At 45.1% G+C, this 16,874-nt stretch overlaps 2 protein-coding genes and 1 pseudogene across 6 annotated transcripts in view; 2 read left to right on the top strand and 1 right to left on the bottom strand.

The window, feature by feature from the left end:
- DSTYK (dual serine/threonine and tyrosine protein kinase) overlaps window positions 1-10,613 on the top strand; it is a 51,819-nt gene extending 41,206 nt beyond the window's left edge. Inside the window, exons 11-13 of the mRNA XM_081120508.1 lie at window positions 3,506-3,620; window positions 5,642-5,776; window positions 6,150-10,613. Of these exons, the coding sequence (XP_080976634.1) occupies window positions 3,506-3,620; window positions 5,642-5,776; window positions 6,150-6,337 (438 nt within the window). The 3' untranslated portion in view covers window positions 6,338-10,613. The remainder of the gene's footprint in view (window positions 1-3,505; window positions 3,621-5,641; window positions 5,777-6,149) is intronic.
- Window positions 1,254-2,728, bottom strand: LOC308549308 (WW domain-binding protein 1 pseudogene; annotated as a pseudogene). The gene is made up of 2 exons: window positions 2,722-2,728; window positions 1,254-2,179 (listed from the first exon to the last, which is right to left on the bottom strand). The product of its transcript is annotated as a WW domain-binding protein 1 pseudogene (transcript).
- A 5,957-nt stretch (window positions 10,614-16,570) lies between the features above and the next one.
- RBBP5 (RB binding protein 5, histone lysine methyltransferase complex subunit) overlaps window positions 16,571-16,874 on the top strand; it is a gene marked incomplete at its 3' end in the record, with an annotated part of 29,308 nt that continues 29,004 nt past the window's right edge. For 2 of the 4 annotated variants that reach the window (XM_081122183.1, XM_081122182.1), the window contains exon 1: window positions 16,571-16,754. In XM_081122183.1, coding sequence (XP_080978309.1) covers window positions 16,736-16,754 — 19 coding nt within the window. In that variant the 5' untranslated portion in view covers window positions 16,571-16,735. The remainder of the gene's footprint in view (window positions 16,755-16,874) is intronic. The other 2 variants (XM_081122184.1, XM_081122181.1) reach the window with 2 other exon arrangements.

A 16,874-nucleotide genomic window follows, 5' to 3' on the forward strand; every position in this document is an offset into this window, starting at 1 on the left:
ATGAAGGTGGCTGCACTAGACAACAGATTTTCAAGGTAGATGAAACAGCCTTCTGTTGGAAGATGAGTCTATCTGCGAGTTTCACAGCTAAAGAGGAGAAGTCAATGGCTGGCTCAAAGTTTCAAAGGACAGGCTGACTCTCTGGTTAGGGGCTAATGCAGCCGGTGACTTTAAGTTGAAGCCAGTTTTACCATTAAGTTTTACCATTCTGAAAATCCTAGAGCCCTTAAGAATTATGCTAAATCTACTCTGCCTGTGCTCTATAAATGGAACAACAACGCCTGGATGACAGCACATCTGTTGACAACATGTTTACTGAATATTTTAAGCCCACTATTGAGGCCTACTGCTCAGAAAAAAAAAGATTCCTTTCAGAATATTATTGTTTAAAAAAAAAAAAAAAAAAAAAAGAATATTATTGTTTAATGACAATGTTCCTGGTTACCCAAGAGCTCTGATGAAGATGTACAGTGAGATTGATGTTGTTTCGTGCCTGCTAACAAAACATGCATCCTGTAGACCATGGAACAAGGAGTAATTTTGACTTTCAAGTTATGCTATTTAAGAAATACGTTTTGTAAGGCTGGAGCTGCCATAGATAGTGCTTCTCTGATAGATCTGGGCAAAGTAAGTTGAAAACCTGGAAAGGATTCACTGCTATAGATGCTATAAAGAACATTCGTGATTCATGGGAAGAGGCCAAAGCACCAACAGTAACAGGCCTTTGAAGAAGTTGACTCCTGCACTCATGGGCGTCTTAGAGGGGCTCGGAGTTTCAGTGGAGGAATTAGAAGCCTAAAGATGAGACAACTGCTACAATCTCATGATAAAACTTCAGTGAATGAGAAGCTGCTTCTTACAGATGAGCAAAGAAAGTGGATTGTTGAAATGACAACAAGGGATTTAGAATATGACGTAAACTTAGTTGTTAAAGCAGCTGCAGGGTTTGAGAGGACTGACTTCAACTTTGAAAACAAGTCCACTGCGGGTAAAATGCTGTCAAACAGCATCATATGCTTCAGAGAAGTTCTTAGTGAAGAGAAGAGTCAACCGATGTGGCAGATTTCATTGTTGTTTTAGGAAATTACTGCAGCCACCACCTTGATGGGTCAGCAGCTGTCAACATCGAGGCAAGACCCACCCACCACCAGCAAAAAGATTGCAATTCACTGAAGGCTCAGAGGATGGTTAGCATTTGTTGTTGTTCACATCCCTGTGTATGTCGCTGGAGGTGGAGCGAGCACAGCCCCTCAAACACAGCCCCTCTCCTCAGGACTCAGCCTTTTCAGGCAGATTCTGGGAGGGCAGGGAGAGGGGCTGAGGAGAATTCAAGGAGTTGGGACCAGGGCTGTTTCTAGTGCGCAAGAAACCCACCCACCCTCCCAAAACTGCTTATGGGATGTCCCCTTCACTGCAGACACTTGGAGTATGGGATCTAGGCGCAGTGTACAAGGGGAGCTGTCCCCCAGATCTGGCTGGGTGGCGCTAGCCCTAGCCTCCTGCACAGGCTCACCCTCGCCGGCGTCAGGACAAGGGCGAGCTCCGTACCCAAGTCGCCAGACAGGTGGGATAGCGGCAGGGCAGGCAGGCAGGGCTCACCCCTGCCCCAGGCTCACTCTCCTGAGGAGGGGGGCACTCTGGTGGGAGGAAACACTGTCCACATTTGCCCCTTTGCAGTGGGCAGGGCAGCTAGAGGTGGAGGAGCAGCAGGTCCATCCCCTGGAAGCAGTCCAGGGGCAGCCTGGGATGGCAGAGTGAGGAGGGGTGGTGAGCCCGGGCGGTGAACCACAGCCGCATGGGCTGGGGCTTGAAGGCGCCGAGGGGGCCAAGGTCAAGCAGTGAACCAGTAGGCACCGGGCCAGGCCCTTGGCATTCCCCGGGCTGGGCCAGCAAGTGGATCCCACGCTGCCGTTGCTGTTGCTGCTGTTGCTGCAGCCGGAGTTCAGCTCGTCGGTGGCGGAGGCGTGCCAGTAGCTAAGAGGATGACAGTCCAGAGCCGCCAGAGCTCATAGAAGTAGGTGCAGCACCCAGTCTCCCCACAGCAGCGACGACTCGCAGAGGCAGGGCTGGCTGTTCACTCCTGGGCAAAGCTCTCGAAGCTGCCATTGCGACCCCCGAAGGGCCCCTCAGGCCTCCTCGCTGCCGTTCCCACTGCTGGCCGAGCCGGGCCTACTGCCCCCTGAAGACTACAGTCCCCTCTGCCACCAGCCGCCCTGCCACTGCCACCTCCGGCGCCACGGCCATGGCCCCTGCCGGCCCATCTGCTCTGCTGCCACCGTCACTCCCGGCTGGAGCTCCTGTCCCTATGGTCAGCAGTTTTTAGAAATAAAGTACTTTTTAATTAATGTAAGTACCTTGTTTTTTTTAACAATACAATACTATTGCACATTTAATGGACTACAGTAGAGTATAAAAATAGTGTGCACTGGGAAACCAAAAACTTCATGTGACTCGCTTCATTGCAGCATTGTTGGCTTTACCGAAGTGCCCTGGAACCGTACCCACAATATCGGAGGTGTGCCTGCACTTCAGCTCGTGTCTCCTGAAAAAGGGACGTCTTCTCTGTAATTAAACACTATCGCACCCAAGAAATTTGACATTGACACAATACAATTAGTTAATGTACTGTCTGTGTTGACATTTTCCAGATGTCCCAAGTATAGCCAATTGTCCCAAATGCGACCTATTTGTTTGATCCAAGATCTAATCCAAGGGTCATACGGTGCATCTCGTCATGTTTCTTTAGCCTCCTTTAATCTAGAGCAGTTCTTCCGCTGTTTAGCTTTTGCACCATTGATATTTTCAAGGATTCCTGGTCTTGTTATTGCTTAGGGTTTGGTCAGAAATACTAGATGAGGACTGAGATGGGTAAATGCACCTTAAAAGGTGATGAACTCACCAGGCCTGTTATCTAAATTACAAAGAATCTTTTGATGTACTCCTCTTGAAAGTGTATTAGATTATTATTGAGTTGTCTCTGGCATCACTTTGGGGGAAAGGAAAGATCTTCCTAAATTATAGGCTGAAACCTAAGAGGCTTATCAATTACCAAATGAGACAGAGATTTATTCTCTTGGACCTTTAGGAAAGGAGACTACAGGGAATTCCAGAAACTCCCTTTAGCTGACCAGAGGACCTCGACGTTCTTACTTAGCAGCTTTCTGCTGGCGCCTGGCAGCCAGAGGAGACTAATCAGGAACTGAAATGCTTTTCCCAGTGTTCTTCACTTATTCATTCTTCCAAGATTTGTTAAGCTGCTGATAGTGCCAGGCACTATGCTAAGTGCTGGGAATCCAAAGATGAAAAAGGCAGTCCCTGCCATCAGGCTGCTTACAGTCTGGGGAGAAGACACTCATGGGAATGAGTCTGGAGACGGAGGCTGGAGGCAGGATTGATTAAGTACTGCTGTGAGGCGGACACCTGCTTGTGATCTTGGGGATGCAGCCGAGCTAAGAGCTGTATGCAGGATCAACACAGGGTGACTCCTACCCTGCTTTGTTGGCAGCTGGACAAGCAGAACCGAGCCAAGATCACTGACTTAGGATTCTGCAAGCCAGAGGCCATGATGTCAGGCAGCATTGTGGGGACGCCAATCCATATGGCCCCTGAGCTTTTCACAGGTAAGCTGGAGGGCAGGGAGTAGGTTTGGGCGGGGCTCCGTCCTTGTAACCCTGAGTAATGTCCACAAGTAGTACTGGCAGATCCAGCACAGACAAGGGAGAAAAGAGAACAGGAAAAAATAAGACAAGTAGGGGAAAAGTAAAGAGGTAAAGGGGTCGAAATAAAAGTGCAAATCAGAGTCACTGGCTGTTCTTTTGAATGTCTCTCTGGGCCATAATTGCCATAATCGACCAATTATTCAATCATAAAGAATTTATTGGATAACTCCTATACTATATTAGGAGCTGTCTCCTATCATTAAAGAACTTATAGATGACAGAGATATATTAATAGAGGTAAAATAATTACGAGGGCAGTATAAGACGACATGTGATAAAGTGCTAAGTTAAATGCTATATGATGTAATGTTGGTGTTCAGAGAAGGGATAAGTGAAGGTTGAAATGTTTGATGGTTTTGTGGTAAAGGTAATATTTCAGGTAGAACTTGAGTCAGATTTAGAAAAATTGGTAGGTGGGAAGGGAATTTATATTTATTAAGTATATTCTTTGAGTTAGGCAGCGTATGTTTTTCATATATTTTATTCCATTTAATTCTCACTAGAATTCTGCGGTGATATTGATGCATTTTTATGTCCTGTTCATATTATGGATAAAGTTAAGTCAAGGCCAAGTTGCTGAAGAAATCCACCCTAGAACGCTGAGCTAGAAGTCATGGAGCTAGGAGTGGAATCTAGGTCTTTCCGTCTCTAGTCTAACCATGTGTCATGAAAGAGAGAAAATTCTGGAGGTAGAGGAATGGGAAATACCAGGAAAATTGCAGAATAGAAATAAGCCTGACAGGAAAGAAATCCATTTGGAGAATGTTAGCAAACCAGGTTGCAGGTAAAGTGCAGCGAGCTTGACAGTCACCCAGAGGAGTGGAGGCTTGCTGTTGGAGCAGGGTGCCGCTGCGCTGAGCAGGGAAGGGACCACAGGTGTTTGTGGGGGACCCGCTTACAGCAGCAGGTGGGGGAGCTTGAGTGGCGAGAACCAAGGCAGGGGAATGGTGGCTGTCTTCATGATTAGGTTGGTGGTAGTGTTAAAACAAGCAAACAAAAAACAGTGACAGATTTGAGGTCATTCAGAGGAAGAGTGGGCACGGTGGTTCTTTAAGTTGATGTGAGTGAGGAACGGGAAAGAATACTAAACAGTGACCCCAAGGTTTTGAGCCTGAGTGGAGGAGGAGGGGTCGTAGGCCTGTTGGGAAGGTGGAAAGGTAATCCCAGGCTCCTCATTAGTATTGGTAAGAGTTAAATTTGCAATATATCCGAATTTCTCTCAGCAGCCTCATGCGCGAGTCCTCCCCAACCCTTCGCTGAGAGGTCTGCATAAGAATTAGGAGTTAGCTGGAGAGCTGTAGTCCTGCCCACATCGGAACGAAGACACTGTCATTTTTCTTTCTCTAGATTTACTTTTTAAAATTAAGTTTCTGTTCTCCCTATTACTTTTTTTTTTTTGGCTACTTCATATTTAAACTTCTTTGATTTTTTTTCTACTGCAGTCCATTCTGTTGCTGTCAGAATAATCTTTCTAAAATACTTGCTTCATGTCACCTACTGCTCTAAACATAAATGACTTCTGCTGCCCTCTGAATCCTGACTCTTCTGTCTGACTTTAAAAATCTTTATGCTCTGGTTCCAGCTTGCCCACCCCCCTGTATTTCCCAACTTTATTTCCCTAATACGACCTTTCAGGATTAATCTTTTTTTAATCCCATTAAAATAACAGGCCTGTTTTCCTTCTCCTTTGTCAAATTTATTCTTGGGTCTCTTAATATCTAGCTTTGGCCTTCACTGCCATAGTTCTTTCTGTTATAAAGCGGTCATTATGAGTATGTCCTGCCTAACAGAGTTGTTATGAGAGATAATGGACAATAACAGTTTTAGAAAAGAATTTGTAAAGACCTCTGCAGTTGCAAGTTAGTGGTGATGCTGTTGATTTCTCACCCTGGCTCTCTGCTTGCCACCCCTTCTTGCCGTAGGGAAGTATGATAATTCCGTGGACGTCTACGCTTTTGGCATTCTTTTCTGGTATATCTGCTCAGGCTCTGTCAAGCTCCCCGAGGCATTTGAGAGGTGTGCCAGCAAAGACCATCTCTGGAACAATGTGCGGAGAGGTAAGAGCCCCAAGCCCTACTTTGTCCAAACTCCCCTGTGAAGAGCAGACTGAGGCCCGGCACTGCAGCAGGGGCTCCCATCGACCTTTGATTCCAGGCCTTTGATTCCGGGCAGCATTGTACTGAACTGTCTCCAAAAGGCTTTTTTCTTTAAAATTTCCAGTTCTTCAACGTGCTGTGCCAGTGTGCTCCAGTTTATCATCTGTTACTATTAGGTTCTAAACTAGATGTTTGCAGTTAAGCCAAAGCTTACTGCATTCTGTAACTTCCTGAGCGCCAGCTGGGTGATCAGCCTGAGAGCTGAGCAGGCCTGTCGGTTGTATTGGTCACCCTCTCACTAACTCTGGTCTTATTTCCATGCTCCTTTCTCCAGGGGCCCGCCCAGAACGCCTTCCTGTGTTTGATGAGGAGTGCTGGCAGCTGATGGAAGCCTGCTGGGATGGCGACCCCTCTCAGAGACCCCTCTTGGGCATTGTGCAGCCCATGCTCCAGGGCATCATGGACCGGCTATGCAAGTCCAATTCTGAGCAGCCAAACAGAGGTCTAGATGACTCTACTTGAAAGCAAAGACCTTTCTCTTTCACTCTCTTTTTTTCCTTCCCCTCACCTTTTGGCCATGGGGAGAATTTGACAGCTGTTCATTAAGAGCGTCCCAGGGGAATCGATGCTTGCTGGGCAGCTTGGGACCTCCGCAGGCAGAGAGGACCCCTGGATAGTGCAGTCCGATGGCTGAGCATATCCTGCAGTTCACTGATGCCCCAAGCTGTTTCTTTAGCAAAAGATTGTCTAGGACATGGGTAAAAAGCTGAAGAAGGCAATGTTCCAGCCTCAGAACTGAAAAGGAGGTAAATGTTACCATTGTCTCTTCACTGTATGTTTCTAAGGCGAGTGGGACACTGCATTGGCAACAGAATTAAAAACTGTAATTTTCGTAGTTTTGGCTTCACCTAGGGATAGTTTGGCTCTATCCAGTTTTCAGGACCCTTAGAAAATTTAAGCCTAGTTCTGGAATTGTGAAAACATAGGAGCAAAAATATAACTTGTGAATGGCTGTTCCTGTTACCTGCACCCAGAGATCTCAGGCTGCATCAGCTAGAGGCCCCAGAGATGAAGCTAGAAACAAAGCTATCTGTTCCTTCCAGTACCGGTGTGTTTACATTTATAGGACCACATAGCCCTGACTTCTGGGAGAGGGTTTCACAGTACGTCACCAAGGAGCCCCAAAAAAGAAAAATGTGTGTGTGTGTGTGTGTGTGTGTGTGTGTGTGTGTGTGTGTGCTCACGCATGCGTGGGTATAAGCTATTGGATTTTGAGTTACTGCTACTCCTAGAACAGAATCTCTTCTACCCTTGGGTCTTCATTTTGTTTCTCTCTTTAGTCTCAAGATGGGGAAGCTCTAGTTAACATGGTACTTAGGGGTGAGTGTCTGAGTAAAACTGACCCAGTGTGAAGTATTTGGTGAGACCGAGAAAGTGGACAGTGATCTGGAGGCCGTGGGTCTCCATACAAACCCACTAGAAGGATGCCAGCTTGTTTTTTAAAACTTAAAAAAATCAGAAACTCTTTTTGTGTGTGTTTGAATCTAACACTCTGATGTTTTTAAACTTGATCAGTGAGCTTTTTAACCTAGGTTTCTTCTGTAACTTGTCCCTTCTTTTTTCCTTATTTTTAACGTAATGTCAGAAGAAAAGAGTCAGATGAAAGAGAACACTTTTTGGAGCTCTGCGTGTGCGCCTCACCCCCGTGTGTTCGTGTCTGCGAAGGGCCCCCCCTTGCGTTCGGAAGGTGGGGTGGTGGTCTTTGGGAGAATTTGTCATGAAGTGTACATAAAAAGAGAAATTCTTATGCCAGTCAAAGGAAGGGGAACACTTTAAACACCGGTGCATCTCAGATCTTGATTCAATCCTCCCTTAACCAAATGGTCCATTAGGTTTAGAGAAATAATGTAGATGAAGGAATGGACAGTGGAGGTGAGTAACCTCCTCCATCTGCTGAAGCCCCAGCACTGTGGTCTGTCCCCTCGGCCTAGCCCCAAACCGCGTGAAACAGGCCCCTGCGTAGGTGTGTAAGGTAATGGGCAGATTTGCTGCTGGAATTTTCTAGGGTTGTTTGCTACAGAATGACCATCTCTTAAACATTAACAGGGTATAAATGGAGTCTACAAAAATTTTTTTGTATAACTTTTGAAGTTCAGTTTTTAGCCCTGGCTCTCCTGGGCTCTAATTATGATACATGTGAGCATAGTAGCCCCCTGAGCACTTGTAGCCCTTCAGAAACCCATCTAGTGCTAGAAACTTTGTTACTTGCAAATGACAAGTTGACTGACCCAGTGGTTTTGGGTTCTGTAGGCCCTGTTTTGGTGGAATGTTCAGTGTATCTGTTAGAATTGTTAATGCTCATTTAGCTGTACTGTAAGTCTCTCTATTTTTGTCAGCATTAGCTCGTAGCCCTTCTGAGGACTTGATGGGCCTTCCCGGAAGCCATGTTTCAAGTTTAAAAAGTAGAGGCGGGTAGTCTCTACTAGACGGAAAATCAGTGTAAGTCTTATTCTGTATGAAATTTCAAGAAAGCTTTTATATAGTTCTCTTTTCCAGGAATTTCAAGAAAGCTTTTATAGAGTTCCTCTTTTCAGTCTTTTAAACTCTAACTATAATTAGGAGTCTGTGCTCCCGATATGGAGACCACATTCCTAACATTCTTAGCAAGTCTTAGTTCATACCCCCATTCACACATGGAGGGTAGGTTTTTCTCCACCCAGGGTCCCTTTTCAGTTTCTCCCCGTGGCTTGGTCTGCTCTCAGACATCAGTTTTCTAGCAGATTGCCCACATTTTTTTGCCTGAGCGGGGAGGGAGGGGCTAATGGATGAATAGTTAGTTGTGTTACAGTTCATTAAATTAAAAAAATTTATTCTGAGAAAAGGTGCAGACTATTCCTGAAAGTCTCCAGGCCAGCCAAAGTCCACATGTTGACATTTGGAGGTGGTATTGAAACACTCAGCGGGCTGAGTGCAGGAATACATATGTATCACACGTGTGTACTTTGCTTTTGTCCTACAACATTGTCAGCAAATTTTAGATTCTTTGTTCCTTGGCACCCATTATTATTAAAGTGATGGAACGCCGTGAAATGTACTGTATTACTTGGGAAGATACTAGGTATTAAAGAAGTTTGGTGGCACTTTGGCTCTTAAGGGCTCAGCAAGACCAAAGTCTGAAGATTTTACCTCCCAGCTTTGGCTGTCTGTGCTCCCAAGTGGTGAGGCGACTGTGGCTGGTGGAGGAAGAAGGATGGGGTGAGAGAACTGCCCTGTGTTCTGTCCTTCCAGCCAGTTTCATTCGGGCTGTTTACCCCAGCCCGAAAGTGATCGCCTGGCCGTTGTTAATGCACTTGAAGTCTGATCGCTTATGTTGCTTCAGAAGTGAGTGGGGGACCTTCCTGCAGAGCAGTCGGAAGGAGTGGAGTCTGGAGTCGGGAGTGGCTGGCCCTGGGCCTAGGGAGCCAGCAGCAAGGTCAGTCACGGGCGGAGGTTTCCGCAGGCGTGCCCTAGTTCCCTTGATCCTCTGCAGAGAGTGGCTAGTTGATGACAAATCTTTCACATCTCTGGAAAGGACTGAGCTGGTTCTTCCCAGACCAAAGAGGGTCACTTGTGACTGCATCAATTTCAGGGGGACAGTGTGTAGGCAGCAGCTTCTCCTAATTTTTAACACTAAAAGTCAAGGAAACAGTGAAGGAAAGGATGCATTACTACCATGGATAGAAATAGGGGAATGGTGGGACTCTCAACTAGTGCCTGCCAGCTCTCCCATGCATTTTTTTGCATCTTGAGCTGCCAAAGGTGTTGGAAACGTTTTTTTGTTGCCAGAGAAGTGGTTGGGGCTGCAACATGATAACCGCACTGAGTGACACTTTATTTTTTGGTTTTTATTCAGCCCTGACAAGCGAAGGGGGATTGGTGGTTACAGTAGCACTAGGGGGAATAGAGACTCCCGCTGTCTTGCTTTGGCAAGAAGGCATGCTTGCTGTTCTCTCTGGCTAAGGGAACCTGCGGACTCCACCGTGCACCGGAGTGAGCCAAACGCCCTCCAAGAGTCCATTGCCAAGAGGGGAGTTTCTTTGAAATTTCAGAGCTTGATTTTGGGATTTGCTGGATCAAATAACCCACTTTCTCTTTAAAAGAAAAAAAAAAAGAGAGTTTATTCTTCTAAATATGGAGGTGGGGTGGGGCGGTTAGGGCTAGTGTGGACTTTAATAGGTAAGGAGGGAGTAATCTTCAGAAACTTATATTGCAAACTCCCTTGGGGGTTTCAAGTAGCACTACTGTTCTTACAAGGGTTTTCTTTTTAACTGCATCTGTTTTGTTAACATCCAGTCCAGTTGAGATGATCGCAGGGACCATGTGAACCTGGCACTGGGTAGGCCTTCTTCCCCAGAGGGTTGAAAAGAAAAGTGGTCTGGACAGCTTGTTGTCTTTCATCTTTATGTAATATTTTTGTTTGTTTTAAAGCACTAATGTTCATTACAGTGTTAAATAAAAATGTAACATACTAAGTGTGTAGAATAAAAGTGCAATAACAAGAGAAATTACTTGGCAAAAACTTCAGTCCTTACACGCTCTCCTTTCTTGTGCTACCTGTCTCTTTCCACATTGTTACATTTCCATGTTGTTATAGCGGGACCCTGTTAATTGTGTGTATTTTTAAGAGACGCAATTAAGGGATGAGTCTTCACTTTGTGTAATTTTGAAGGGTTGGGTTTGGTTTTATAGAGTATTCTGTATACTTGTTTGGATGCACAAATACCAGAAGTGCTGTATAATAAAGATCACATTAACGTTTTAGGTTTGTGTGTGCTTGGCTTTTGTTTCCCGTGTGTTAACAGGACACTCCCTGTTGTATTCCATTTCCACTGGGACCTCTGCAGTCAGAGGCCTTTCGGTTTGCCTTAGAGACTGAGGGAACATGCTACTCCCCCATAGGTCACTCTTGATTTCCAGGTACTTGACATTATCACTACCAGAAAGTGGGGCAAGGGAACGGAAGGTGGGACAGCGGAGAAGAGGAGGCAAGGCACAGTGATAGCAATTTCTTTTTCAGAGCCTCTCTGGGGTTCACACGCGTTTCTCCAGCTTCTTTTCAGCATGAACTCGAAGCATTCTGAGCTCACACACAAGCCTAGCTATTCTTTAGTATACTGTGAGAGAATCTGGGGATGGAATCTATATACCAGACTATCTGCATTTGGAATATCTGAGTTTTCTATGTAGGCTCACACCACCTTCAGATTTGCTTGCTAGGCAGTGCTCGACAGGCACGTCGTAGGCCGCTACCAACAGTGGCACTATCTGTAGTCACCAGGGGATGTCAGCAGGCAGCAGGCCACCTTTTCCTGCAGGGTGTGCTTGTTTTGGGTTACTATTTCACGCTTACACGTCTGCATCATTTTTTGCTATAACTGCTTGTAATTTGACTGCAATACCAGTTTGGCCAGGAGATGGCAGCACACCTTAAACAGTTGATGTGTTTTTTATTAAGTCTTAAAGGAAAAGCTAAAGTTGAATCTCTGGCTCTCTGCTTATCCCTACACAAAAATCACTTAATGCAGATGAGCCTCTTATAACTGTGAAACTCTCCACTAATCCCAGCCGCCCTTCACAGCCAAATATATCCCATCTTCCATGCATATACCCTATATTCTAGTATGAAGTTCAGTATGAGTTCTCTTACCTTCCTCTCTAACCATCACTTTGGAGAAAACTGCTTGTGGTATACACATTTTTAGATTGGGTAAGCTTTTCCAAGAACACATCCCTCAGCAGGCTTGTCCATTGAGTAGGGCAACTGGGGTGTCCCTTTTGGTCCTTGATTGTGTGGGGTTCAGAGGGGGAGAGGCCACTAAGTTTCTGAACATTGTTCATTTAATTTAGAAATTTCCACCTTTAGTAGGATCCCAAGGTGTCCACAAAGTGCAGTTATCATGGGTGGCCACTGAACTGGTTGAGGTCTCTGAGGGCCCACCTAGGGATGGTCTGTTCCTTAGTATATTCTAAAGGTGGCATTTCAAATCAGTGGAAAAATTGACAATTTTATAAAACTAGCTATTCACCTGAGGAAAAAATAGACTCAAATCATGCAAAAAAAAAAAAAAAGTATACTAAAGATCTAAATATTAAAAAGAACTAGAAAGGAACTAGATAACGGCACACACATTGAGTCTTTATTATATACTAGGCGCTATTCTAAATGCTTTACATGTATTAACTCGCTTAACCTTCACCAGAACCCCATTTTACTGATGAGACAGTTAAGTACCAGGGTCATGCAACTGATAAATGCCAGAGCTGGGATTTGAACCTAAGAAGTCCAGCTCTAGAACCTCTCATACTATGCAATGCTGCCTTCGGGAAAAAATGTAAGTATGTTCATTATTGTTTGGAGGATGGGAGAACTTTTTTGAGTGTGATCAGGAACCCAGAAGCCATAAAGAAAAATGATAGAAATTATAAAGAACATACATACATCCAAAGATACCAAAAGCAAAATTAATTTGGAGAGAATAATTATATAACTGATAAAAGATTCATATTCCTAATATATGAAGAAACCAATAAAAAAATTTAAAAACAAATTGCTAATACGTATTTGAGAAAGATATTTATCCTCACTAATAGGGGAAATGCATGTGAAAACCAAATATATTTTTCCATCTATCAAATTCCTGAAAATACTAAAAACCTATTTATAAGTGTGGGTGATGAGCACTATTTCCCTATGTTTTTGGGAAGTGGATATAGCCACAAAAAGGCAATTTGGCAGTGCCTAATGAAAACATTTTAAATGTAATAATGAAAGCAGCTAATTAAATTATTTGTAAAGTTAATGTATTTTTAATTGAGTTTATTGGTGTAACATTGGTTAATAAAATTATATAGGTTTCAGGTGTACCAACTCTATAATACATTATCTGTATATTGTGTTGTATGTTCACCACCCCAAGTCAAGTCTCCTTTCGTCACCATTTATGCTCCCTTTACCCTTTCCTACCTCCCCCACCCCCTTGCATCATTATTTAGAATACTAAAAAGTTGGAGGCAATGTTAATGTCTGACAAGGGAAGATTAAATTATGGGGCTCATACCGTGGAAACTATGTAGCTATTAAAAGGAATGACATCACTATATGGACAAGGAAAGATGTTTACACTATATCATCGGGTTAAAAATAATTTATATATTTGTTATGACCCCCCTTATTTGGTAAAAATCCCTTCCATCCCCCATAACCCCATATTATCTAGAGACCTAGTCCACTTTGCTATATACATGCATAGAAAAAAGTTTGTAAGAATATATATCAAACTAGTAACAGTGGTATTCCTAGGGAGAGAACTTTCAACTTCTAGTGTATTGAACTTGTTACTGTTCATCTGCTATGAACATCATTTTTCTCATATTTTAAGAAAATTAATGAAATGGCTAATTTAGGAGAAAGGAAGTATGTTTTGGGAAGGTATTAGGGGCCCACAAAATCAACAGAACCTGGAAGGTCAGGCTCATAGAATTGGTGGGTAGGAACCAGGGTAGATTTGCAGGCTACTGCAAAGGCCTCACTATGGCTGTGAGGAAGCATCGTTACTCGTTAAGTCAGCAGCCAGGGAGAATTTTGTCAACTGGCCCAGCATAGGTCCCAGGCCCATCTAGCAGTGTTGGTTTACAACTGGAAGGCTCTATCCAACTCCAGATTCTATGGTGAAAGATTTTCCTGCTCACTAAAACTATATTCAATGGAGGAGATGTATTTCCTAAAAGGTAATCAAAGAGCTGTTAGAAAAGGGACCTAGATTCAGGACAGGCCCGAGGTGACAGACGTCCACTATAACCCACTGCTTGGGCTGCTTGTTAGCACATCCACCCCTCCGGCTCTACTGGAGGCAAGGTCTGTTCCTTTCTCTTCTCTTTCGGGTATTTCCATTACCTGTGTGTTACACCTTTTGTAGATGTCCCAGAGTTCTTAGATATTCTGTCCTGGTGTTTTTTTTTTCAGTCTCTTTTCTCTTTGCTTTTCAGTTTTGGATGTTTCTATTGACATATCCTCAAGATCAGAGATTCTTTTCTCAGTTGGGACCAGTCTACTAATAAGCCCATCACAGGCATTCTTTATTTGTTACAGTATTTTTTATCTCTAGCATTTTTTTCTGTCTTAGAATTTCCATTTCTTGACTTGTATTGCCCATCTGTTCTTGCATGCTGTCAACTTTATCCATTAGAGCTTTTTAGTATATTAATTATAGTTATTTCAAATTCCATGTCTGATTATTCCAATATCCCTGCCATATCTGAATCTGGTTCTGATGGTTTCTCTGTCTCTTCAAACTGCATTTTTTTGCCTTTTAGTATGTTTTGTCATTTGTTTTTGATAATTGGACATGTTTTACTGGATAAAAGGAACTGCAGTAAATAGGCCTTAGTAATCTGGTGGTAAGGTGTCAGGAGAAGAGAAGACTTCTATAGTCCTGAGATTAGAGCCCAGTCTTTTAGTGAGCCTCTGCCCTGGACTGTGAGCTTCACAAGTGCTTTCCATTCCTTCCCTCTCTCTTCCCCTCCCCCCTGCCCCCTTCCCCCTGTGACAAGATGGCCAGAGTGGGCTTGAGCTGGATATTTCCCTTTTCCCATATGGAAAGCTAGAGTGAGTTGGAGTTAGCAATTTCCCTTCTCCCAGGTTGGTTAGGCTCTGGTAAAATAATTTCTCTCAAGGACAAGCTTTGTTAAGAACAACAGAATGCTCAGACATATTTCAAAATAGTTCCTTTCCTTTCCTCTTGGTGGAAGCACAAGGGGATTTTTCTCCCATATTCAGTATGAGAACTGGTGTATCTCCTGGAGGTAAAACTCACAAAAGGGTAGTGACACCCCTATGACTGGGTTCCCAGGAGTTCTTGTTATTTTTTTTAAACATATCTTTATTGACTTCAGAGAGAGGAAAGGAGAGGGAGAAAGAGAGAAACATCAATGATGAGAGAGTCATCCATCGGCTGCCTCCTGCACGCCCCGGACTGGGGATCTGGGGATGGAGCCCACAACCCGGGCACGTGCCCCGACCGGGAGTCAAACCCGATCGCCTGGATCCCAGGTCGCCGCTCAGCCGCTGAGCCACGGCCGGCCGGGCTCCCAGGAGTTTTAACTCTCAGACTTGTCCATGCTGCGCCTCCTTACAGTTCAGGTTTTCATACACCGACACTGATTCCTGCAGAAGTTTCTGCTCAGGGGCTTTCACTCTGGTAAGCTGTGATGTCTGTATTGGCCAGTTTGTCTCTCCACTTTGGGGGGTGGTTCGCAGGGCCCGCTGCTCTGATGAATCTGCAGTCACGCCCTAGGAGATGATGTCTCGGTCAACAACCGGCTGCATACACAGCGGCGGTCCCATAAGACTATAGTAAATTAAAAGCAAAAGGTGTGTTTGCAGAGTTGAAGAAAAGGGTGGACTCAGCTACCTGATTTTTATCTGGAGAAGAGGTAAGTACCAACTGGCCTGATTTAGTGAGGATTTGTAAAAAAAACTTTAATGAGATAAAAGTTCAGCCTAGCTAAGAAACAAGTTCTCTCTCCCACACCGAGTCTGAATGACAGATACAAGTTACTTCAGACGGAGAAGGAAGAATATTAAGTTTCCTTTTCTCCCCTTCAACACACAAATCTGGGTGCCCTCCTTTGCAGCTGGAAGTGTTCATATGCTCCGGCTAACCCTCGTCCAGCCAAGTCTACCAGATCAAAGATACCACAAGCTGTAAGACACACAGTTATAGAGCACTAAGGAAGGAGAAAAAAAAAAAATTACTGCATTTGGTCAAAGTGGACTGATATCTACCCCAATGGCCTTAAGGAGGTGAGATAACTTCGGGCAAAGTGGTCTGTAAATAATAGGAGCTAACGTCCACCAGGCACTCGCTGTTCTAAGCACTTCCTACGTGTTACCTCATTTAATCCTCACAATAATTCTGGAAGTAGGGCCCCTACCACCTCGGTTTCACAGGTAAGAAAACGGAGGCAACGGGAATACGATCTTGCCCACAGGGGGGAGCTGCGGCGGCCGGTGTGAAATCCGCACCGGGGATCCCGCTTCTTTCTGGCGGCGAACTATTTTTGGCAGCGACGCCTTGTTTTTTTGTGACACCCACAGTTGAAACGCGTTAACACAGCGCTGGCTTCTCCATTAGTCCCCTCGGCGGCCTCCAGCCGCTGCCTGTGGCTCCGCGCGGCCCGGCCCGCCTCCCGCCCAGGTCGCTCCTGGCCAACACCGGGCGCACGGTAAGGCCCGAGGTAAAGGCCTAACAAATACTGTCGTACATGTCCGTGGGATCGATGGCGTATCTTTACAAATGTGAAGTAATCCCCACGAGACAGACAGATACACAATAACTAGCTACCTACAGGTGAGTCCGAGCCTCGGCGACGGCAGCTCCGCCCCACGCCTCAGCACTGGGGCTGCCCTTCCGGCTTTCCTGTCAGTCGTATTTGCCCGGAACCTTTCCTGCGGGTTCCGATGTAGCTGGCCGGGACAACGCTGCTGAACACACAACATAGCGAGCATTAGTAGTCTAAAGATGTGCCTGAAATTTCCAGCTCACTTACATAACCCAGGGGAAAACGCTCTCAAGTTCTTGCACTTTCTAAAGTACTAAGTGACGAAAATAATTTTACTCCTTAGTCAATTTCATAATCAAATGATTTCGAGGGAGCTTGTTCTTTTTTTTTTTGGTTAGGCATATATATGGACAGCCCACTGGAAACGAAGGGGAAGGCGGGGGGAAGAAAGCGGAAGCCGCAGGGTCTTCTAAACCAGAAAGTGTCTGGAGCTGGCGGCAGGGTCTTTGCAGCGCCCCCCCTTCTAGACGCAGTCTTAGAAGCCGGCGGGGCAGAGGCGTAGTCGCTGGAGCTGAGACCAGGCGGCCAGAGTTCTCAGGGATGAACCTCGAGTTGCTCGGTAAGGAGGGTTATGGCTGCGTTTTAGAGAAGCCTTTGGTCCTGGAAAAGAGAGAACACGGGCGGGAGGGATTCAGGCTGCAACCTTAGGTACCTGGTTCTCTGCGGATCACTAGGCGCT

This window comes from Miniopterus schreibersii (assembly GCF_964146895.1).
Source record: "Miniopterus schreibersii genome assembly, chromosome: 19".
Lineage (NCBI taxonomy): Eukaryota > Metazoa > Chordata > Mammalia > Chiroptera > Miniopteridae > Miniopterus > Miniopterus schreibersii.